Consider the following 24,255-nt stretch of genomic DNA (forward strand, 5'->3'; position numbering starts at 1 on the left):
GTAGCCCTGGGCATACAGCCTGGTTCTGGTCCTACAGCCTCTTAAGGTCTCCTTCAATGTCAAACTTTGTGGTCATCCCATGGGCAATAACCATATTTTGTTGGTGTGAGACCTTAGCCGTCTTGCCTAGTTTGACTGTCCACTCCTTCTGTGTCTCTAGCCTCTTCCTGTCTTGCTCCTGTGCTGTGAACAGCTTAAGGACACCTCCCTTCTCTTTCCTGGCTCCAATGATGCCTTGTATCCCAATCTTCTGTATGATCTCCTTGCCTGACAGGCCCTCAATCTCTTTCTGCTCTTGCTGGTCGGAAATGTAGACCTTGATAGCTGTTTTCTGGGGGGGAGGGTTTTGGGATGCAATTGCTGCCCAGGTTGGTTGGCTTGGTTTCTGGCCTTCCTGTGTCCTCTTCTTTGCTGCTGCTGCTACTGTCCTGTTAATGATCTGTCCTGTTTGGCTCCTTAGTGCCTTTAGCCCTCCAAGGAGCTCCAAAATCATCCCCTTAAGTGCTCTTTCTGGGTGCTCGCCATCTCCTGCCATTGCCATTGTTTCTGCCTTCCTGCAGACCTCCTTCCACTCGTTACTCTCCTGCTCCTAGTCGTTTCCTGCGATCGCTATCATCGTGTCACGCTTAACTATACTTAAGAAGTCTTATAGTAATATATAGATAGATAGATTTGTCATTCCCCTGTTCTAGGACCCTATCCGGCCTATGCAGGTATATATCTATTGTTATGTACAAAGGGAAACCCGAATAGGTGAAAACCCTTCCCGCCCCCGACTACTCCTTGTCTAGTTTAGCTTTCCCTCTGAACGTACGTAGTCCATGTCACTACCCCGTTAGCCCCCGCTCCCAGCCGGTCTCGTCGCGCTACGTCGTATCCTCTCTTCCTACACTACTCCTACTAGGCGGTACTGTTCTAGCTAGCCCTTCTCTAGTATCTAGTTCGTAATGCGCCGTAGGTCCTTAGCGTTGTTAAGAAGTGCCCTAATCGTCCGGTTCCTCGCCTTTGCTATCTACTCCCCCCTTCCTAGCGACTACCTCGGACAGACGAGGAGTACGTACCGTACGTTCTAGGAGCGATAGCCGTAGGGGCAGCTAGTATTCGTGTATCCTGGAACCTTCCTCTATAATAGGTACCCCTAGAGGCCGATGTGTTCGCTTCGTAGTTAGGTTGCTATACTACTCTATACCCTCGTAAGGCGGTAGTAGATAAGCTTCGGGGGGTGCTTGACCGCGGATTTTGTAGCTGACTATTCCTTAGGTTGTCCCGCTAGCTAAGGGCGTCTACTATGCCCTACAACCTAGTTGTTCCACCTCTCTTTCTATAGTTACTCTACAAACGATTTCTTACCTTCCTATTATATTGCTAGCTATTCGTCCCTTACCCGGTAGTTCGGCTCGTTTCCGGGTCGAATACCCTAATACGCTAGTACTAATTCGCGGGCCCTTACGACTACACTAGCGATGACCTTCTATACTAGGTACTGTACCGACTTGCCTAAGTAGGAGGTCCGTAGTCCCTAGATGTATAGGTCGATCGGCGGTATAGCGGTCTCGTACTTAAGCATCCTCGTTAGTGTCGACTTATATACCCCGGTGACCTTCCTTAGGCATTAGTTTTAGATCTTCGCTAGCGGCGCGACGAGTCCCTTCGATAGGTAGGCCCTCTCGCCTAAGGACTATACTTAGCTACTATAGGTAAGGACTGGCTATATAATAGCCGTATATAGAAGTCGTGACTACCGGAAGTCCGCCCCCTATATAGACGTAGTGAGCCTCTAGTATAATGCTATATTCTGTTTAGCTTTCCGTAATATTGCCTATACGTGCTTCCTCTACCGTAGCGCCGGGTCTACCTATAGTCCGAGGATCCTAAGCTGATTTACCGGGTTAGTCGTGTGCCCCTATATCTAGATAGAAGCTTATATATTATAGAACCGTAGCCGGCGCGTAAAGTGTATTAGATTGTACTTTTCTAGGGCAAACCGAGCCCCGTGCCTCCTAGCCTAGTCCTCGTAGATCTTATACTTCTCTTCTAGTAGCCTATAGTTCTCCTTAGTCGAGGAAGACTACGCTAGGATATTTATATCGTCTACGAAGCCGCTCGTAGCGGCGTTCTAGGATTCTAGGGCTAGGAGTAGCGTCGCTATAAAGAAGAGGAACAGAATAGGTACTAGCGTTAAGCCTTACGGGATTCTAGTATAGACTACTTAAAATAGGCTTCTGTACTAGCCGACTAGGATCGACGTACTACGGTTTTAGAGGTAGGACCGTACGAAGTTAACAAGCCACTTAGGGAGTCCTTTCGACCTTAGGATATAGAGTAGCCGCGGGTATAACACGTAGTCAAAGGCTCCCGATATGTCTAGGCTAAGTAAGGAAGCCACCTTGTCCCTATTCTTATACTAGATAGCCTTTACCTAAGAGGTGATAAGTTCTATCGCGGATAGCGTCGATCGCTATAGGCGCGTACCTATCTAGGTGTCCGGGAGTAGGGAGTACTCCTCTACCGCCTCGGAGAGTCTCGTTATAACCAGCTTCTTAAGCGCCTTCCTAAGAGTGTTAAGGAGCGCAATTGGGCGGTACGACTTCACCTACGTATAGTCTTCCTTCTACGGCTTACGTAGGACCACTATCGTCGATTGTTTAAAAGCTATCGGGTAGTATCCGGTCTATAGGTAGGCGTTAAAGATCGCTATAACTACTAGGGCTAGTTGATCTCTACACTTCTTTAGTAGCTCGTTTAGGATCCTATCCGGCCCCGGGGCTTTCTTCGCCGGTAACTTCCTTAGTATAGCGGCAACTTCTCCCTCGGACACCTCCTATTAGACCGCGATACTAGGGGCTAGGGGAGTAGAGCTGTTTATATCGCTTAGATCAGCCTCGACTAGGGGCGGGAAAAACTTACTAGCTAGTAGACGCGCCTTGGCCTCGGGGTCGCTAACCGGGCTACTAGGCGATTATAGCGCTAGGATAGAGAAGGAGGGGCCCTATATAGGGTCCTGTCGGGCCCATTTCGCTAGCTTCTATATCCTCTCTAGCTTACCGGCGATTTCTTCTACTATAGCCCTCTAGCCGACTGCTTTCTCCCTTCGTATTATAGCTTTCTTCTGTTAGTATACCTCCCTATATACGTTCTAGGCCTCCTCGCTATAGCTGCTCGTCTATACCCGGCGGGCTCTCCTTACTTCTCTTACTACCGTAGTGTACTCCGGCGTCTAGTATAGTTTAGACTATATTATTAGTTAGGTAAGCGGAACGTGAAGTAAGGTCGCTTTTCTTATTTCGTCTATCAACCCCTAGACTGCTTCGTCTATCTCGTCTTTACTATTATATTACTACTACGCGATCTAGACTAGCCTCTTAGAGTTATCGAGGTACGCCTAGATATTAGCCTAGTAGGCCTTTCCCTAGTTTGGCTTAGGGGTTCTCGCTAGTGTACGTTATATCTATGTCGTAATAGAGGTCCTAACTAGTATATAGTCTAACGACGCCTCGAGTTCATGTTCGATCCTATAGTAGGTTACCGTATAGTAGTAGCTATCTAAGATCTAAGAGAGGTCGATCGTGCCTTAGAGTCCCCCTCTCTTCTAGGTGCCTAGGTCCTTCGGGGTATTAAGGGCAATTACGTTGCTCGCTATTAAGTCTAGTACTTCGTCGGCTATAGGGTGCGGCTATATAAGGCTTTCCTAGGAAGGGTAGTATATATTGAAGTCTCCTACTACGATGTGGTACCCTTGTCTCTTGAGCGTACTATCTAGGTGTCTATAGACCCCTAGGTCGCGGCTAGACCTCGAGGCTAGCGGTTATATATATAGGTTATGTATCTAGGTACTACCTACGTAGAGGGAGGTCATATCGCCCCCGCCTTCTTCGTCTACGTAGTACACTACCTCCTAGTCGGATTCTAGTATGTCCTTGCTAATATAGAAGCACGTACGGGGTCTACCGTCGCCTCGTAGGTATATCGTATAGCCTAGTAACTTATAGGTCGTTAGTCTATTATAGTACGGGTTAATCTATAGCTCCTAGATTATAAGGTAAGGAAGGAATCGAATTTAGTAAGCTAGCTACGAGATAAGGTAACAAGTCTTAACCGCGCTTTCCTACTTATCTAGTACTACCGTATAGCCTCGTTTCGAGAGGTTAGCCCGGAGTAAAAGCTTCCCTCTACGCCCTCCCTCCCTGTTTGCTCCTTAAGCCAATATCTACCTCTATAGGCCTAAGCCCTTTAGTGCTCTCTATTGACCGATATACGCATCCGTCCTCTCGGGCTATATAGACAGTGTTAGCCGTCGCTACTAGTGTATACTACGCCCTAGGTTTTGACGCCCTTTGCGTTACCGTAGCCTATCTCTAGAAAGCGGCCGTCTATACCTCGTAGGTTTGCTCGGGGCACACACTACGCCGGGCAGCGTACTCCTTACGTTTCTACCTACTAACTAATATAAAGTTCCTTATTACCCTGCCCTCGATCCTCCCCGATTATAGAACTAATCTACTTGTATTATACGTCTTTTCCCCGTCCTAATAGCCGTCTTTTCCTTACTTAGGCTATCGTCTTTTCCTCGTCGTAATCTACTATATCAGACTAGGTACGTTATGTAGCGGGATAGGCAGTGCCTTAGGCAAAACCCTCGTTCCTATACCGGGTGTTTAATAGGCCCTTATAGGCTTCGTCGCGTATCTACCTACCTACCGTATTGCCCGCTAGTAAACACTAGATTGTTTCGTAGTCCGCTCGACGCCGTTATATAGTCCGCTTAGTTGTTGTTCTATAGTCCGCTCGTCTAATGTTCGTCGCTTAGCCCGCTCGGTTTATAGTCTCCGGAGGTAAAAATTCTGTACTTATACTAGAGGTGTCCTATCGAGCGTATAGGCTACGGTTCCGCGCCCTTCTTATACGTAGAAAGAAGAGGGACTCGCTCCCGACACGAGTACACGCTCGTCGGATAGTTTTTATACCCGTTTTACTAGTAGTCCTCTATTCGCCGCGGCTTCGCCTACGTTACGCGCCCGTCGCGCCTACGACGCTCTAGCGTGAGAATACTTAGCTCTCTCGTAGCTAGACGAGAGGTTCGTAGCCGACACTACGTATAGGTGATTCTCGTCGTCGACCTATAGTAATATATATATTATCTATTAAGCTGTTATAGTGCCTCCTAGCCTATATAGCTATTCTACGTACTTCTGTCTTTATTAGGGGAAACCGCTCGCGGTGAAAACTCCTCTCCTCTCCTATACTACTATTATCCGTTATTTGCCTTCCCGCTTTCCTTATAGAGGGTATACTAGTGTTATAGGCCTACCCTAATGACTACCTTATCTACATCTCCTTAGTCTCCCTCCTCTTCTCTATCTACTCCTCCGTCTCGTTAGCTAGTTTAAACTAGGTAAGGTATCCTTATCTTAGGACCTAACGTACTATCCTCTATACGTCGCTCTTATTCGTAACGATCGACTAGTAGTCGCGTCTAGCTACTCTCGCTCTCTATATACTCCGCCCTTCTACCTACTATAGGCACCGTTCGACTATATATTCCGGATTCTACGACGGGTAGCTATACTCGTACGCTAGGTTATCTATATCTAGGACGTTCCTTCTATATAAGTAAGCCCGAAGCCCGATATATTCGGACCGGATTAGATTATTACGCTTACTTCTACCCTTATAAGGTCGCGGTATAGGAGGTAGTTATGTCTCTAGAAGGTTCGTAGGGCTAGGGGGCCTATTCTCGCTAGCGGGTTACTGTTCTATTCCTATTCCTATAGGTAGCCGGCTACCTACTCTACGAGGCTCTAGGACTTTCCCTTGTTCCCCTTCCTTTCCCGGGTTCTTCGTCCCTACTCCTCCCTCGCTAGCTACTCTAGCGTTCCTTATATTTTCCTAAAAACCTATAAGTCGTCCCGCTTCTAATACCTCCTTACGTACGGTCCTATATATAGCCGGCTATATCTCTATACGATTCGTACTGTCTTATCGTAGATAGTTTACTATACTAGGTACTCTATCGTCTTCGCCGTATATTAGATTCTTATCCCTTAGATATAGTAACGGATAGGTAGTGTCCCGGTCTCTATCTCGGCTACTCTCGTCGGTATAGTCTTATACGCTCTAAGAATTCTTCTTAAGTTACCTACTTAGGTTCGATTAAGAGGCTGTTCGATCCGTCGCGGTACTAGCTTATTAACTCCCCCCGTACCCTAGATTTATACCCCGTAAAGTATCGCTAGTCGAACGATTACTTTGTATATTATTCTTACTTTGTTAGAGGTCGCTCCCTACGTTAACTTAGTAAGACGTGTTATTAATGCCTCGTTTACTTATACTCTATTCTAGGCCTTCTTAACCTATAGGTTCTAGCTTAGCTTCGGGTCTAGCTAGATTCCTAGTACTCGGAGTTCGGGGGAGGGCTTCGTCTCGTATCCCTAGATTGTTATAGTTGCCTATATATTGTAGTAGGTCCTCGCTTTACTAAAGTGGATCAGCTAGTATTTCTCTAGGGCAAAACGGACGCCGTAGCGTCTAGCCTAGTCCTCGTATACTCTATATCTCTCCGTAAGTAGTCTATAGTTTTCCTCCGTTATTACGGACTAGGCTAGGATATTTATATCGTCTACGAAGCCTAACGCTAAAGTCTAAGGGGACGTAAGTAAGGGGATAAGGTCGGCTATAAAGATTAGGAATAGGATTGGGGATAGCGTAGATCCTTAGGGGATTCCGGTCTCTATATATATCCTATCGGATTTATACCTCCCGAGGACTATTCTCGTAGTCCTCTCTTTAAGGAAGGAGTGTATAAATTTCGTGGCCTATACGGGGACTCCCTTCTATCGGAGTATATAGAGTAGTCTTTCGTAGGAGACGTTGTCGAATGCTCCGGAGATGTCTAGGGAGAGTAGCGATGCTATTCTATTCCGTCTATAGTACTAGAGGTTTTAGATCTATTCGGTTATTAGTTCTATTACCGTAAGGGTTAAGCGGTTGCTTCTCCCTCCTATCTATGTCTCCGGGAGGATGTTGTTCTCCTCGACTAGTTTTATAAGTCTCTAGGCTACTACCTTCTCTAGGATCTTCCCTACTATATTTGGGAGCGTAATCGGTCTATATAACTTGAGCCTATTATAGTCTTCCTTCTATAGCTTCCGGATAACTACTATTAGGGAGTCTCTATACGGCTTTAGATAGTAGCCTTTCCGTAGATAAGTAGTAAAGAGCTTAGCTAGGCTCGGGGCGATTTCCTCTTTATATTCCTTTAGTAGGAGGTTTAGGATTTTGTCGGGCCCTAGGGCCTTTCTTCCCCTAAGCTATCCTATTACGGCCTTAACCTCGCCTAGCTAGACTGTCTAGTACATATCTTGTAGTTCCGGGTACGACGTGCCTACTATATCCGTTAGGTCCGCGTCGACTTATATTAAGAAGAAGTGGTCCGTAAACGCCTTCGCTTTTATCTCCGGCGTTAACCTTAGCGTCCCCGTTATATCGACTATAGGCGGGAAGTAAGGCGTCTTCTCTATCCCTCTAGCTCTCGCCTACCTCGCTAGTCGCTATATCTAGTTAGGATTCTCTATTACGAGCCCGACTATCGTTCTCTAGTCTAGCTATTTGTCCCGACGTATCTAGGCTTTCTTAGCTTAGCTAGCCCTTTAGTATACGTCCTATATTACTTATATATACTCCTTCGTCTACTCTCGTCTAGCCCTCCTCGCCTCCTTTACCCTTTCCGCGTACGCCGGGGTCTAGAATAGCTTCTGTCTTTAAGAAGGTCGAATATAGGGTATATACTAACGAGATACCTCCTATACGACTGTCGTTATCCGTTTGGCTTCTTTGTCGAGCTCGGCTTCTTATTCTACTTCTGTTCCTACTTCTAGTCCCGTATTTGCTCTATTATCGTATAGTCGTACCGCTAGTTCACCTCGGATTTCTTCCTACGAGGCCTTCTTCTAGTTTAGGCGTAGCTCCGCTATAGGTTCCTCCTCGACTCCTACCTCGATTGTTATCTAGATCGGGATATAGTCTAATCCTACTTCGAGTAAGAGGTTCGGGCGGTACTTATCTAGTCTCGTTACTAGCTCTCTCGAGAGGAAGTATAGGTTTATCGTACTTACGCTTAATCTCGCCTTCTACGTCTCTATACCCTTTAGGGTCGCTAGTTCTATATCGCGGCTCGCGGTGATTTCTAGTAACTTGCCTCCTAGGTATACGTATAGGGGGGTGAAGTCTAGACCCTATTACGGGTAGTAAAGGTTGAAGTCGCCTACTAGTACTTAGTATATATCCCCTTGTTCGAGTATCCGGTCTAGCGTAGCTAGGGTTCCTAGTCTCTACTCGTTCGTCCTTATAGGGGAGGGTTATAGACGTTATAGATTCGGACGGTTCCCTAGCCTATTACTATTTCGATTGTCGTTATGTCCCCCTAGTAGCCCTCCGGCTATAGCACGACCTTCTATACTTCTATACTAATAGCCTTACTTACGTAGGTATATATTCTTAGGGTGTGTCCTATACCCCTACCGATTACTATATAGTATCGTTAGTCGTTATAGGTTACCGGTTTGCTTATATATAGGTTAGTCTAAGATTCCTATAGCGCTACGACGTAGTACTTTTAGTAGTCGAGTTCTTATAGGAAGTAGAGTTAGACCTTATCTTTACTTTTATTAACGTTATACTATATAATAGTAAGGTTGTCCTATACTACTATTACGGGCTAGCTAGGATAATGTCTATAGGGGTGCTCTAGGCTTAGGTAGTACCTACGGTTATTATATCTTCCTCTTAGGTTAGTAGGCCTTCGGCCGGTAGGGGTGTTCTAAAAATCCGTATCTATTCTATCTCGTTTACTGCCCTATTTAGCCCCCTTAGCCGTCCTAGCGGCGGGTACGTACTCGGTAGGATACCCCTTATTACCTCCTCCGTTCTCTTTCTTTTTGCCGCCTTAAAGCCTTTATATTAAGCGCTACCTTACTACGGGGTAGGGTACCTCGCTAGGGTCGTTATTTATGCTTAGTTAGCCTTCCCTTTCGCGGCGATCCGGGTTAGGTATTAACTCGAGTACGCCGGGTGTTTCCGGCTATAGTATACGTACCTTACTTCTTCTCGTAGGCATTACTTTCCCTAGTATAGGCCTACGTAGTATAGGTACTTCGGGGTCTTCTCTGTACATTTCGGGGCGATATGTCCGTACTATTAGTAGTTAAAGCATTAGAGTACTCTATAGCTACTCTAGTAGATTTCCGTATTAAGACGTTTATAGTTCTAGTATAGTCCTTTGTCTAGGACTAGGTTTGCTTATTCCGTATTTACTATCTAGACGATTAACGAGGAGTATGTCTTTATTAGTTCGACGCTTCTATATAGCTAGACGGCCTTAGAGAAGCGTACTCCTAGGGATGTGCTCTAGTTCTATATTTATAGCTAGGGGAGGTCGTTTTCGACCTTAAAGGTTCTAGGGACCCCGTAGGCTATTACTATAAATTGTTAGTAGGAGACCTTCGCTAACTTTACTACTTTAGTTGTCTATTCCTTATACGTCTCGAGTCTTTGTCGGTCTGTCTCCTATACGGTAAAAAGCCTTACTATCCCCCTTAGCTCTACCTTCGCTCCTACGATCTCCTTCCGGCCGATTCTATCTACGAGCTCCTTACTCGTAAGGCCCTCGAGTTCCCTTTTCTCCTCCGGGTCGGTAACGTAGACTCGGATCGCGTTATTAGTCCTCTAGGGCTAGGCCGGGTAGTGTCCCGCGGCGATTATAGCCTATATAGGGTTCTTCTATTATATTACGTACTATATAGTCTAGTAGATCGTTCTTAGGGTCTAGTGTTCGAGTGCCTTAAGTATACTAAGGAGCTACGCGATTATATTTTTTATATACTCGGGCTAGGTGTTTGTCTTCGTCTAGTATTACCTAGGCTTCTTTATATAATTCTATCTACGCGGAGGGGCCGGGGGCGGCTAGGTTCCGTTATACTTTTCCTAGGCCCTTAGCTTGTTGTCGTTAGCCGTTGTCTTACTATTACTAGGTTAGTTATTAGCTTAGCTATTAATAGGTTAGTTACTACTAGCTAGGTTCCTATATCGCGTCCCCGTTTATAGAGATTTAGGTGTCCCTCGTAAGCTACCTAATGCTCGCGAGTTAGGCTTAGGATCTAGTCTCTATGTCGCTACCCTTTAGCTACGGCTAAGGTTAGAAGTTACCTAAATAGGCAATTCACCTCTACGGCTCCGTAATCTTAGGGTCCTATCGGATAGGAGGTAGATTCCTGTTTTCTAGTCGCTTTCCGTAGCAATTACGCGGCCGCTAGTATAGGCGCGCTACTCTTGTTCTCGTTAGGTAATAGCCTTAATAGGCGCTTTCGAATAGTACGTCGTACGAGGCCCTTAGACCGTACCGTTATCTTTTGTTCGTCTACGCTCCCGAAGGAATTAGCTTAGTAGGCTAACGCGTTAACTACTCCGCTAAAGTCTTTCTATAGTAATAGTAAGACGGCTAAATAAGGCTACTATCGCATCCGGACTATAGGGCATTCCTAACGTTATAGTGCCCTTATATAAGTTATCTTCTTCTTAGTTATTTCGTCGTACTCTTTCCTTACCCTTATTAGAGCTTAAAGTCTCCGGAGTATTGTCTTCGTTACTATCTAAGTCTTCTATCCCTTCTAGGATTATAGCCTCTCTATAAGGCCTATATACCTTCGTTAGACTCTCTAGTAACTCTTAGCTAGCTCTAATACTAGTAAACGACTCGAACCTCGATAAAGATATAACTAAAACTTATAACCTTATTTGTAACCGTAACCTTACTCGTAACGTTATACTTACTTTACTTAATACTAAGAACCTTAACCTTAGGTGCCTTAATACCTTAAGATTTCGACTTCAAGTCGACCTTAACCTTAATTTTACTAAAATGTACTAGTAATACTACCGGGTATATACTTGAACCCCCCTTATTAACTATTAAAATATAGACGACTAACTACCCTAGTAAGTAAGGGCTCGCCTAGTGACCTTAGGATAGCTTATACGTAGGTGTATATACTTACTAGTCTACGGGCCGTAAAATATATAACGTACTTTACTACCGAGCGGGCTATACTACCGAGCGGCCTACTTTTACTAAGAACTATACTACTTCCACTTTAATTCCGACGGTATCTTAACACGACGACATCCTATAGAATCGTTACTAGGAGGACAATTCCTCTTTAGATTCTTCGCTATCTAGCGAGTCTACTTAATAGGTACGTACGTTATATCTAAACTTACTATATCGCTTATAGCGTCGTAGCCTTAGCACTAGCTAAACACTATCTAGCGACTTACTACTCACTTCCTACCTTCTAGTATCCTCTAGAGGTATTAATTATAACGCCTTATCGAAGGTTAGAGACCCTCTAGACTAAATACACTTACGCTTTCGTGCTTTCCGCTATATAAGGGCCTCGTTAGACTTACGTAGCTTACTAATCTCGCTTCGTATAAGAGCTATCTAATACGCTATCTCTCTACTCCCTCTCTATTGCCCTATTAAACGACCTTCCTCTTTCTACTACGCCTTTCTAAACCCGTAACGACGCTCTAAGACGTAATGACACCTATTATAAACTCTATCTCGTCGAAGTTATAGGAGTCCTAGTTAAGGGTGCTATACTTCTCCTTTATATTACGTATAAGTAAGAACTACTTCTTAATAACGTCTAGATCTTCTATTAGGGCTCGCTAACGATCGTATCTACGTGTTATACGAACCTTTTGCTTACGATGCCGCCTAATAAACCTATCTATCTAATTAAGACTAGCGGGCTTAAGACCCTTCTCTAATAGTAATAAATTGGCTATTGCTTATATACTAGCCTTTAATAGCGGCTAATAGCCAAGACCTAGCTCGAGTATATACTCAAGTATTACCCTCTCTTATAGCTCTATAAGCTTCTTCGAATTAGGCTCGTAGTTACCCCGAGGAGGTCGTTTATTCAATCGATACCCTAGTATAGTTTAAGACGCGTCGTATACCTTTATAGTAAGTCGATTTGTAATTATCGCGTCGCGTTTCGTAGCCTAGACAGCTAAGGTCAGTTTGGCCTCCTTTGAAGATAATATACGCTATAATAGTAGTTGTATAGCTATATCTATAGAAGTAGTACAGTTCTTAGCAAAAGTGGCCCGCTCGGTAGTATAGCCCGCTCGGTAGTAAAGCACGTTATAGTGATCTTAAAAGATAATAAATCTGAAATTTTTAGATTCCTAAGTTTTCGCCTTATAGAGAGATTCTTTATAAATCCTACCTTCCTACTAAGGTCGCCTCCTAACTATATATATCGTAGTAGTACCCCTATACACCCCCGCTACGTAATTAACCGTTAAAGGTTAACGAGATTCGACGCGTAAATTTTAGGGTCTAAAGGGGCCCTTAGCTCGTTTATAGTAGTTAGGTAGTAGTAAGCTTAAGAGCTAGGTCATCCTTATATTAGCTTTTCTGTAATACTAACCCTCTAGGTCAATATTAGTAATCCTTTTTCTAAGAGAAACTAGGTGTGTCTATATAGATCTAATAGTAAACTCTTTACTTATCTTAAAGGTTATATATTGCTTTATAAGCTTATATATATAGGTTAGTAGCACCTAGCCATACTTGTTCTAGAGATGTACCTACTTCTTAGTAGCTCTTCTAGATTTATATAAGCCCTTAAGCTCAAATTCATCTTCTTCTTTTATACTACTAAGGATACTAAAGTTATATAATACATTTTGTCTTGTCTATATTAGCGTATTAAGGATCTCTTTAGTTATAGCCTCCTCTTAGAGATTTAAAGTCTTGCCCTTAATGTTATTAAAAGACACTTCTAATAGGTCATCAATTATAAAGGATACTAATTAGCTCTCTATCTTATAGTTATCTCTAAAGGTTAAACTATCTCTTCTAATTATCCCTCCTAAGAATTAGGATTTTGCCTCCCTTCTCCTCTATCTTCTCTTAGTATAAATCTGTAATAGATTAGATATAATAAAACAAGGTGTATATATTCTAAAGTAGTAGCTTAGATCTTACTAAGGCTTCTAGTATAGAATAGGAAAGTTTGTAGGTATAGATACTAAGGCCTACTTAGTAAAGTAAAGAAGGAGCGGTATAAGGTCTCGTTACTAGGACATAGGTCTGTCTCTCCTAGTAGAGCTTTGAATGACTTACTTAAAGTCCTTCTTAATAGTATCTCGATATAGTTCTACCTATAGAGTATCTACAAGGTATTAGCTTTAAGTAAGCCGTATAGAGTCCTTGTCTAGGTTACCTATTACTTAGTAGCGAACCAAGCTCCTTAATAGGATAGACGGGGTAGACTTCTAATTCCTAGATGTTTTCTACTACGATAGTAAGGGATATAAGTAACCTATACTAATATAGGTTACTCTTATTTCTATACAAACCCGGGCTTATAACCTGTTAAACAGGTACGGATTGATAGTAGCGGAGTAGAGTAAGAGATTTATCTTGAACTAACTAATAGTACGAGTATATAGTAATATATTAGCAACTATTATATTAATTGTATTAGATGTCTATCTAAGCTAAAGGGGAGAGAAGGTATCTCCCTACAAGCTGACTCATCGTAGATGTCTTAGGCTACTAGATCACTTCCTAATTATTGACTCCCTTTAAGGTACTATATCTTAATAGATATCGCGATTAGCGCCTACGAGCGCTAAGTAAAGTATCGCTTAACCTCCTAATTAGCTATACGGCCTCCGCGGCGATATCGCTCGGTAGGGGTAGGTATTGTAGTAGGTAAATAGGTTATAAGAACGAATAAGTTATTAACTTATTAAGTTAATAAAAGTAAGTAAATAGCTTATAATACGCGTATTAACTAATATTAAAGAATTAATTATATGACGTCGAAATCCGGCTAGCGTAAGCGTCTAACTAATGAAATCATTAGGATCTGCGCTACCGCGCCAAGGATCATGATGCACTGTCAACAATACTCAATATGTCGTCAGTTTGCCATCCCTAACGCGACCTGGTCTCAGAATAGCATCACACCCCCGCTTTGAGTCTTGGCACACTCCCGAGGCTGGCTATCCGAGACCAGACGCGACCTTCCCAGGAACATTCACCTCTTCTCAACACCACCATCACAGTCTACAACATGTGTCTTTACTTCACCCCCCGAGAGTAGTACGGAGAGCACGCTATGGATCGACTGCGTCGGTGAAGCATCATCGAAGCATTCACCGACGGGATGAGAACATTTGGACGCGTCTCACGAATGCCGACTGGAAAGCCACTAGGTGAAGTCCTACAGCAACAGTAGATGGACTGCACGACCTATGGCCCATGGGGAAAAATGACACTGACGTGGCTATAGACTGACCTATGCTAGCATCAAATATCCTGGCCAATCCGCTACCATGGCAACGTTTCGAGTAACACGCACTCACAACCTAGCTCTTGTCAGCATTAGTTTCGCCACTTGCAATTCTCATCTCGTCTTCACTCACTTTGACTTCGCAGTGTACACCGCAATCAGGTCCATCAATGTCGGGCTCAAACAGTCATACGACTCCAACCCCACCGACTTCAGCTTGCCTCGGATCTCTCCCATCTTCTCCGGAGCATATCCTTGCTCGATAATGCTGCTTACGAATGCAGCGAATTGTGGCTCTTGCCATCCTTGCTCATCGCTCAGCTCGGCGTGAACGAAGTCGAGGCCCTTGAACGGGTGGGCTTGCTCAATGCGTCCATAAAGGTGCACGCCGCACTCTTTGCATGCGTTTCGCTGAATCGCGGCATTGCGGTCGATAACGTGGAGCTTCTGCTTGTTCGCTACCACGGACACGTTCTCCTTGGGGACGACACCGACAACTGAGACAAGGGCGCCAGAAGGCTTCCAGCACTTAGAGCAGCCGCATGCGTGGTTGTGGGCAACGTTGCCGTTGATCTTGACCTGGACACGGTTGTTCAGGCAGTGACATTCGAGAGTTCCGCCACTGAAGTTCGGATCGCCCTTCGTCAGGCCGTTATCGATGAGTGGGTGGAGGCCGGTAACCATTTTTGCTGATCCCGGTTGCAGTACTTTGGAGATATTGCGAAGGAGCTGGCAAAAGTGACTGGAAACTTCCAGCAGCAGCTCAGCAGATATTATGGGAGCTGGACCTATCTATGGCATTCAAGCGGGGCAGCATTCGTGCTCGAAAACAAATCGGTATGATACCCGCCATCGTCACCACATGCCTGTAACATCAACAGTTCCCCTCGTGCGGTGTTGACATGGGTATAGTGGGGTTCTGAGGATTCCGCGATGCAGTGCGTCGTAGCTGTATTCCGAAAGCAGAGGTACGTTCCTGGGCTTTCCTCGCTTCGGCAGCCAATCCGTGGTATCGGGAAACACAAAACACCATTTGAAGACCCTTTCGACCCTCAAACGCTGCTGATATGTCGATACGGCTTCGCAGTGGCGTGCTCGGTGACCAGTAGTCCGGATTGAAGTGCCGATACCTTCGGTGCTGTTGTCCAGATGCCGCTACGGGAGACCCTGCCGAGCGGAAAGGTCCACCAAGTTGATGACTCTAGGCAATTCTACTTCGCAGCATCGCATGCCTCATGGCGCATGCCTTGGACTTGCTGGTATGAGCAGAAGGTGCTGCAGTGCTGATTCAGAATTCCGAACAGGAGCTGCAGATGCCTGGCGCCACCGTAGAGGACTATAGTAAACGGCTTTGCCATAGGGACCTTGAGGTATTCAGCGCTGAGACCAGTCTGCGGCAGTGAGATCGCGAGATCATTCCGGACCAAGACACGTAAGTTGAAAGGAAAGAATCATGCGGAGACGTGAGGTTGATATACTCCGCTTCCACTGCTGTCACCTTAATGGACGACAGCGGATATACCCGATTACTGAACGTGACATCTATATCGTCACCACAGCCTTGATTACCTGTTGCGGCTAACACATCTGCCGGTCTGCTCCAACATATGTTCTTGCAACATCGCTACGTCCTGGCCACGTTGCGCATCGAAGCTTCGATAACAGCGTCTGGCGACAAGACAAGTGTGCAAAAGTCTCCGGGCTACTGTGCCATACGCTCAACAGTGAGCCTCTTGACCATCTAGAGCGTTATCTAAACGCCATGTTCGCTCTTCTCCTTGACATACCGGGAGCTTCCTAATGGCTCCAGGATCGTCACGAGGTACAATTCGCGCCTGCTTGAGCACGACGCACGAAATCTTTGTGGCAGGCCAATCTTAAAGCTTGATTATCGATATAGCGAAGCCGTCAGTGGACCCGCGGAACAAGCTTGCTTACAGAGCACAACTTAGCTCTTGAGAGCCCACGAGGCGTCGAAATATCTTGGTGCAGCACGACCCTCCCCTCAAAAGTGGTGACCACACTCACTTCCCACGATCAACATTGCACGCAAGACCGAGCGATTGACGATATGGATTCCGCAGCCGGTGCTGAACAGCCGCCTGTAGGACAAGCAGCAGCGACAACCCAAGGTACGTCAAATGTTGCGAAAGAAGTTGCGTGCCCATGCTAACCACACATGTTCAGATGACGATTCGGCACCCGCGGCCATTTCTGCTGAGCCTCCAGTGGAGCAAGCAGCAGCGACAACCCAAAGTCGTCAAAAACCGCGAAGAAGAAGAAGAAGTTGTCCGCCAATGCTAACCACACATTTGAACAATGGCGATTTGGCGTCCGCGGCCATTTATGCTCAGCCGCCTGTGGAGGTAGTAGCAGCGACAAAGCAAAGTGCGTCAAGTGTGCGAGGATCATGTTGTGTGCCCTACTAACCATGAATTTCAAAGCTGGCGATCTGAAGAACAGACCCGTACCTGTCATAATGAAGTGGCACGAATTTGGCGGCCCAAACAAGGAAGAAGAACTTAACTCCTTCGCCGGCAAGGCACTCTTCACAGAACGATATGTAGTCATGCTCACCTCAACAACAACGCACACGGAGTTCGTTACAGATGTAATGGAGACTCTGAGGGTGGGCGATCTCGGTCGTTCAACTCCTGGAAGAGTCTGCAGACAATTCTTCATCATAGATCCTACTGAGCTTCGAAAAGCGCGGAACGGCACGAAATTGGACAAGATTACCAATAGATTCAGGAAACCTGAACCGTTCGAGCCAGTAACGAGAATCGTGAGCAACGGCAAGAACTGGGAGGCAAGTCGAGAACTGCTACTGCAGCATGATGACTATTCGTTGTACTGCCGCGCTTGGCCGCTGCCGGACGACTGGTCTTGGCATCAATATGTCTACAACTCGAATTGCAGGAGGCGTCGTTAGGTGGTGCAGAGACTGGCTAAATGGCTCGGCATCAAGATACAATCGCTGACCCAAGACCCTGGTATGTCGGAATGCATTCTAAAGTTTGGCGCAAAAGCTAACGACCCGGTATAGATCAGGTATGACCAGTGGGAAATGGTTACACTAAAGCTTCGCATTGCCGCGATCTTGCAACTCAGATAGGATCACTCCCCTCCGCCCTCCTGCCTCATTTTCCTTTCCTAACGACAATTCGCAATACAAATTAACACATAAATGATGGAGAACGCCGTGGAAGCCTGCATCAGTATCCCACCGCCTTATTCAGACGCAGAAGTGGCAACCACGGGCAGTAAGTGCTACCATCGATCATGATTCACCTACGTGGCGCTAACGTTTTGCCGGCAGTCAGCGAACAAAGAGCAGTCCATGTTATACTTAAGTCTTGGGAATACAAAAGCGCGGCAGAACACCCGGGGCATACGACTTTCGGCAAATGCACTCGTTCAGAAAGCGATGTGATCATGTTGCGTGGCTCAACAACATACGCAGAAATCTATAACATGGTTCAGTTCGAGTTGCGCTTGCGAAAGTTCTCCGATCCTACCAGATTCAACTTCATAGCCATCCATGTCAGCGACAAGACGTTTTCGAAAAAGTTGGTGGAAGTGACGACGAGGAATTGGCAAGCTTGTTATAACCTCCTGATGGAGAACAGGGCCCTAACGCTGAGAGTAGAGAGTAGCGTTGCGCCGCTTTACTGGAACTGGGAATCTGCCAGAAAGGCAGAGCAGGAAGAGAGGGTGGCGAAGGAGGCTAAGAGACCCAAATGTGTGGTGCAATAATTGTATAAGTTTTGGTAGCGGGATCCTAGTGCTCTGGTAGCTGGAGAGCTATCGTACCAGTTGGAGCACAGCTATTAGTAAGCTGGTACAAGTTGGCGACTCGGCTGGGCTTCATGAGGAGGATGTAATATCGCTTTGAAGTCAATCCGATTTATTTCATATCGTGTTCCAGAAGCCACATGTCCACACGTCCACACGTCCACATGCAACATGGCGTGGCTTATCACGCGCTAGTGAAACTCTAATGACGCAACTTTGACGACTTCCATCTATCTTCATACCTCACCTCCTTCGTCTGGTTTATGATAACATCAACATTCACGCAAGCAGATCAACAGTATGCTCCTATCAAAAGCTGTACGATTATATCGCCCGAGCGCCCGAGCGTCCTTGCCATTTTCCAGAGGCTTGGCAACTTCGAAAGACACAACATCCACTTTAGCATCAAAGGACGATCAAGACCTAGCAAAGAAGGCACAAGATGCAGCAGAGTCTCCGAAGACCACACAATCTCACAAGACTATTGCTGAGCAGGATCGAGAGCTGATGGAGAAGCTCGCTGGCCATTCGGATGAAGGCGGCGCTGCAGGAGTAGAGTACGAGGATGGCAAGCCTGTGGCGCAGAAGCGGAGTGTTAAGAACAATATGTTCAGGTTGATATAAGACGATTTTGATATGGCTAGAATGCTTGAGAAGAATGTTCTGGTACCATGAAGATGTCCCCGGCATGTCAAGTTTGCACAGCACGCCACCGACTACGACCAAACCGGGGGCGGTTGATGATTGATGCATAATGCGCACATTCAGGAAGAGACCTTCGTACAGATCTGCTCTTCTCTGAGATGTGTGATAGGAGGTCACATGACAAAGTGCATCTTTGGAGTTGCTGGCACGCTACATTACCTGTCGAAGCAGAACAGGCGTCCAGTCACTCGGCCGCTAGCAGATGTTGGCAGGCAAACAGATTCTGTCCAGCTGTTTGGGTCATTATGGACGGTGCTATGGACGAGCCATATGGTCTGTAGCGTTGACACGCTTCTCTGCAGGTCATGACCATAGCAGGCTCAGCACTGGGCAGCCGATATCTATATTCGCATGCACAGCTGGCGTATGAAGTGGCAGCAGCGCAGGTCGCTAGCAGACGCAGACGGCTGATGATATATTCTGGCTACAAGTTTCACGTCTTCCATCTTCTACTTTCACAACTACCTTTTCACTACTGATCATCTGAGCAAGGACCTCATCGACACCCGAAGCTCGCCAGTCCCTCTCAATCCCGCAGAGCCTCTCGCAAAGCAGCAGTTATCATAGTGCCTGTTGGTATGGTCTTCCTTACGCTTGCACTCCCGTCCGCCGTCCTGGCTGTCAAGGCGCCAGATTCTAAGAAAGGCATGACGTTCGAGATCGAGAAGGTGTTCGAAGTTGATTTCTCTACCGACGCGCAAGGTGGCTGCAAGTCATATAAAGAGCTGCTGACGAACTCTTACTACGATGCGATCGTTGCTCTAACTGGCGCCCTCAACGCGATCGAATCTGTCTCGCAAGTGACCAAGAAGTCTAAGGATCATGATCCCATTGCGAAGAAAGAATGGCTCAGGGTGAGACAGACCTATGAAAAGGTCTTCGGCGTCGACCCGTGGACCCCTGCCGGTGGTCTGACGAAGGACGTCAGTCCTATCAGGAGTACGTTCCGTGACGGCCCGTTGTCGTCGCTGCAAATGCTTATTAGCCTCCAGAGACTTACGATGAGTATCTCGCCAGCCTCCAGACTCCAGAGAAAGACAGCGAGAAAGAGCCCCCGAAGTTCACCCTACGCTGCGAAGACGATTGGCTAGAGTGGCTAGAGCCTACAGATCCTGATCCAAGGGAGGCCGGCAAACCGGACGCAAAGAAGTTTACCCTCGAGAAACGTGAGTCCACCAGACCATTCTCTCGCACCGTAGCCATTACTGAACTCGCCCGTAGCTCGTGAAGGCCAGAAAGCATTCCCCAAAGGCGCTTTCCAGGGCACAAATCTAGAGCCATCACGCAGCCTAATGATCCGCAAAGAATGGGTCACACTCAAGAACAAAAAGAAGCCTATCTGCGGACATGATTACGCAGGTCTCGGACCGACCGGCGCCATGGTCGATCCGCCTACCGGTCTCATAGTCTTTTGCAAGACACCGCTCGTTAACAAGGGTGTCGTAGCTACGCTCTCCGACCTCACGTCCCAAATCAAGGTCGGTGCGGCCATTGATCTCGCCCGCTTTGCCGGGAACCCAATTTGGCTACATGAGTTCGGCCACCTCCTCAAAAACCGTAAGTCTGTCCACCGAGCGTTAGCGAAGACCCCCTTCGCGCCGCATCCACTGACTAACATTATGCCCTAGTCCGAGATCAAAGAGCCCTCGACAAGGACGGCATCAAGATCAAACATCCACTGGGAGGGTACGAGAATGTTTATCACTGGGAGATGACGGTGAATCTTGCCAAGTGTAGGGTTGACGATGTGCCAGAAAATCCGGAGTGCTACAGGATGTTTGCTGTGGCGATGTATTGGAATGAGTGGTTCTGGGCCACGGGAAAGGCGAAGAAGGAACCTGAGGCGGAGGGTGGGATGGCAGGGCCGTCAAGGATGAAGCGGGGCAGTAGGATGCTGAGGGATTTGGTTGAGCCGGGCGTTATAGAGCATTGAATGTTTCGATTGCGTGCCTGGTGTGAGCCGGGTGGGTGAGACTGCCTGGACGAGCGGAATCCGTGGTTCGATGGGGGCTGGAACTTTTGCTTGATATTGCTTTTGAGAGACATTGGGGATGATATCGACCTGACTATGTCAAGGATGTCGACCCGAACCAAGGGCAACAAAGTGTGCACATTCTTCGACTCAGCTGCCACGAGATTCCTAGCGAAGTGTTAAACGCGCGGTCTGCACTGCTACTTCTGCATGCCTAGGGCGATCCGAAGCATGCGTCTTGACTGTAGCGGAGTGAACTTTGGTCATCGTTGGAGAGTTAGCGCAGAGTGACCAGTCGCTCGCGGAGATCACGAAGCGAAGTCGCCGAAGGATATTTATCAACATGCTGCCATGCCAAGCTGGGCGATGGAGGTCTGCCACCTCACTAATCAATGTGCCAGCAGACCTATTTGATCGTTTCGCGGTCAGCGAGAGGGAGCAGGACGCTTGAATCAGCGGACTGCCACGATGAGGCCCTTAGGCCAACGAAAATTTGTGCTTACCACCGCTCTCAGCACTACAACGCCGCCACAAGACTGCCAGCAGTGTCCTCCAGCACAAAGAACATCATCAGCACTAGGTCCCCATGTACGCTGCTAGATTCAGGCGGCAAGATCATGTGTCGGACCTTTCGTGGACACCGGCGTATATCGTGCCTCATGTTGCACGCAGAGTACTTTACTCTCCGTGCCTCAACTAGAGACCAAAGATCTGAATCTTACTTCTCAGACCAGAGTGTACCAAGCACTGGCCAGTATCGATACTGCGCTATCCTCACCCACGATGAGGCCTCGTACTGCTGCTGGACTGGTGGTGGGACTAGTAGCTCAAGTCCTAGCGACTGCAAAGCTCCCGCCCGCCAACGAGGGACAGACCTTCGCCTTCGACACCGTGTTCGGTGTCGACTTCTCCACCGATGCAAACGGCGGCTGCAAGTCCCACAAAGACAAACTGCAGACATCCCATGTTGAAGCAATATCGACTCTGACAGCCGCTAAAGGCTCGATAGACTGGTTGTCCCAGCACAAGAAAGCACCTTCATCAAGCAACAAGGAGCTGTACAACAATTGGCTTCGAGTCCGACAGACTTACCAGAAAGTGCTTGGTACTGATCCTTGGACTGCAGCAGGCGGTCTAGCTCAGGAGGTGAATGCCGTTAGACGTACATTGTCTCGCGAAGGCATCTCAAAGTGCAGGCTGATGAAATGCAGAAACTTTCGAGAAGTACCTGAGCCGGCTGCAAGTACCAGAGAAGACGACTACACCGAAATACCACATCCGCTGCCGGGACGACTGGATCAAGTTCCTCAAACCCACAGACCCAGACCCACGAGAAGCTGGCAAGCCAGACGCCAAACAATACACTCTCGCAAAGCGCATGATTAGCAAAGTGAACCATTTCCTGAAGCTACGTTCGAACGTTAGTCGTACCGAAGGGAGCTTGCGACCGTAGGTCTACGACGTAGTTCGAGCAGTAGTGCTGAAGGCCATGGTGAGCGTGCTATATTCAGGTGAGGGAAGTGCCAAGCCGTCTTCTCATTGGTCGTTAATCAATCCGAATAGAGCCTGAGGCTTCAACGACCTCACGCTTCATCTCAAGCTTGCAGTATTGTAGATGCGATAGCACCGCGCAACTTCGCGCCGTAACAATGTGCGAGCTTGCGAGCACTCGAGTGAGGTTGGCGAAGTATGTGCAGCCTGCTGCAGGCAGCCCGGCTGGCAAGCCAGAAGCCCGACTGGCAAGTCAGTATTCTATCAACAGACGGGCAATAACCATCTCATAGGCTACGACACCATCGATAAGCGCGACGTGTACGACTCAAAGCGGTATGAGGGGTTCGAGCTGGCATAAAAGAGGTGATGTTGCTCAAAAGAGGTGGTGTTGCGTGTTGCGTAAAACAGGTAGTGTTGCGTGGATAATGTTAGCGGCAAGTTGTGAAAGCATTCACCTCACAGTGGGCCTTGAATGCGGGCAGTGAGTCATGAATAATGACGTGTAGCGCGTTCTTTTCGTGTTTGCCGGAAACAAAGAACGCGTCTCCTACCGTAGGTACCCGTCCACCGCAAATTTTGTAGTTAAACCTCATTTCTTTAGGCAACCTGTTCCTTCTTCCTACATCACCTTCGCACTGCAACTCGCGACCCGTCTCGTGTCGTCTTATAGCACATCTCATCTCTTAGAACAGCGCGCACATTATGGCGGACTAGATAGATCAGACGGACTAGCCTCCTGTCCCTTAGGGCATGACTATTCCGCCCGGTACGTACAAGTGTAGTAGACAGTATAGGCAGACACGTAGTAACGAGTACTTTATTGACTACCGGAGCAAGAAGAACTACAAGCAGGCTAACAAGTGCTAGCTATATCGTAGTAAGCCTGTTCCTACTACGAAGCCGAATACCGCTCGACTAAATAACACACGGCCTACTACTCAAGGTCCCGCTACTTAGCAATCAACACATAACTATCGTACCCGGATAGCTAGCGGTGCTCTCGAAACGAAGCCTCCTACTCTTCTAGCCCTCGCTCCGAAGGGCCCTATCTACTTCTACTACTACTACTACTACTACTACTACTACTAGTATCCTCGACACCGCGACTTTCGTAAAAAGGATGTCAAGGCTTAAGAAGATCTCTATATATTCTATAAGGACGGCATTATAGACCTAACTCGGGCAATAGAGCACTAGTAGTGTATCGTAGGAAGTCATCAAGCCGTACGTACGAGTTTCGGCTATAATAGGGTCGAGAATACTACTACTTATCTTAGCTACCGAATTATTACTAGCCTAACCGGTAGAGGTGTTAGTAGCAATGAATTGGACAACGAGGAAGACACTAGCGGCCGCGCTATATAACTATAACGTCGTAGTTAGCGTTTCGATCCTACCTCTATAGGTTAACTCGTAGATCTTATAGAGTATACTAAGCCTACCTTAATAGACGACCTTAATAGTATAGCGCTAGGTAATATAGACTACGGTCGCTAATAAGCTATATACGAACGCCTTTACTTAGAAGAAGAAAAGATAAAGCTATATATACGCTACTATAAGTACTAGTTTTATCTTAATATTAATAGCTACGGAGTATATAGCCGGTACATCTCTATAGACAGAGCTAAGATACTAGACCTACTATATCTTATGTCCTCGGACAATAATATAGACCCTAGACCTAGACCTACTATAGACGGTCTTCCGGAGCTTACGCCTATTAAGAAGAAGCTTATTGTATAAGTATATATATTCATTATGTCACGGCCCTAGGCCTAGTAAATAGATAGCTAGTACGTAGGTCACGTGACCGCGCGCACTAGCGTGACACCTCGGCTTATATACAGCCTCGGCGTACCTCGCGCTACTCTTTCCTACGTACCTAGCTACTTTATATTGACACGACTATAAACCGCT

At 46.7% G+C, this 24,255-nt stretch overlaps 6 protein-coding genes across 6 annotated transcripts; 5 read left to right on the forward strand and 1 right to left on the reverse strand.

Annotated features, from left to right (window-relative positions):
* Positions 1-14,438: 14,438 nt before the first annotated feature.
* On the reverse strand, positions 14,439-15,053 carry CLAFUR5_11225 (Putative glutathione-dependent formaldehyde-activating enzyme; the record flags this gene model as incomplete). The annotated part of the gene is made up of 2 exons (XM_047910373.1): positions 14,439-14,445; positions 14,503-15,053. 2 exons carry the CDS (start codon positions 15,051-15,053, stop codon positions 14,439-14,441), a joined length of 558 nt encoding a protein of 185 aa, XP_047765185.1.
* A 1,387-nt stretch (positions 15,054-16,440) lies between these two features.
* Positions 16,441-17,301, forward strand: CLAFUR5_11226 (uncharacterized protein; the record flags this gene model as incomplete). Its single annotated transcript, XM_047910374.1, has 3 exons — positions 16,441-16,501; positions 16,557-16,757; positions 16,814-17,301. 3 exons carry the CDS (start codon positions 16,441-16,443, stop codon positions 17,299-17,301), a joined length of 750 nt encoding a protein of 249 aa, XP_047765186.1.
* Positions 17,302-17,556: 255 nt separating this feature from the next.
* Positions 17,557-18,125, forward strand: CLAFUR5_11227 (uncharacterized protein; the record flags this gene model as incomplete). Its single annotated transcript, XM_047910375.1, has 2 exons — positions 17,557-17,632; positions 17,689-18,125. The coding sequence occupies 2 exons, from the start codon at positions 17,557-17,559 to the stop codon at positions 18,123-18,125; spliced, it is 513 nt and encodes a 170-aa protein (XP_047765187.1).
* Positions 18,126-18,464: 339 nt separating this feature from the next.
* Positions 18,465-18,788, forward strand: CLAFUR5_11228 (uncharacterized protein; the record flags this gene model as incomplete). Its single annotated transcript, XM_047910376.1, has 1 exon — positions 18,465-18,788. One exon carries the CDS (start codon positions 18,465-18,467, stop codon positions 18,786-18,788), a length of 324 nt encoding a protein of 107 aa, XP_047765192.1.
* Positions 18,789-19,447: 659 nt separating this feature from the next.
* On the forward strand, positions 19,448-20,802 carry CLAFUR5_11229 (uncharacterized protein; the record flags this gene model as incomplete). Its single annotated transcript, XM_047910377.1, has 4 exons — positions 19,448-19,808; positions 19,862-20,035; positions 20,091-20,426; positions 20,498-20,802. 4 exons carry the CDS (start codon positions 19,448-19,450, stop codon positions 20,800-20,802), a joined length of 1,176 nt encoding a protein of 391 aa, XP_047765193.1.
* An 822-nt stretch (positions 20,803-21,624) lies between these two features.
* On the forward strand, positions 21,625-22,693 carry CLAFUR5_11230 (uncharacterized protein; the record flags this gene model as incomplete). Its single annotated transcript, XM_047910378.1, has 5 exons — positions 21,625-22,003; positions 22,053-22,261; positions 22,295-22,352; positions 22,405-22,584; positions 22,626-22,693. The coding sequence occupies 5 exons, from the start codon at positions 21,625-21,627 to the stop codon at positions 22,691-22,693; spliced, it is 894 nt and encodes a 297-aa protein (XP_047765632.1).
* Positions 22,694-24,255: the final 1,562 nt, after the last annotated feature.

The sequence above is a fragment of the Fulvia fulva genome, chromosome 8 (genome assembly GCF_020509005.1).
Source record: "Fulvia fulva chromosome 8, complete sequence".
In the NCBI taxonomy this organism is placed as follows: domain Eukaryota; kingdom Fungi; phylum Ascomycota; class Dothideomycetes; order Mycosphaerellales; family Mycosphaerellaceae; genus Fulvia; species Fulvia fulva.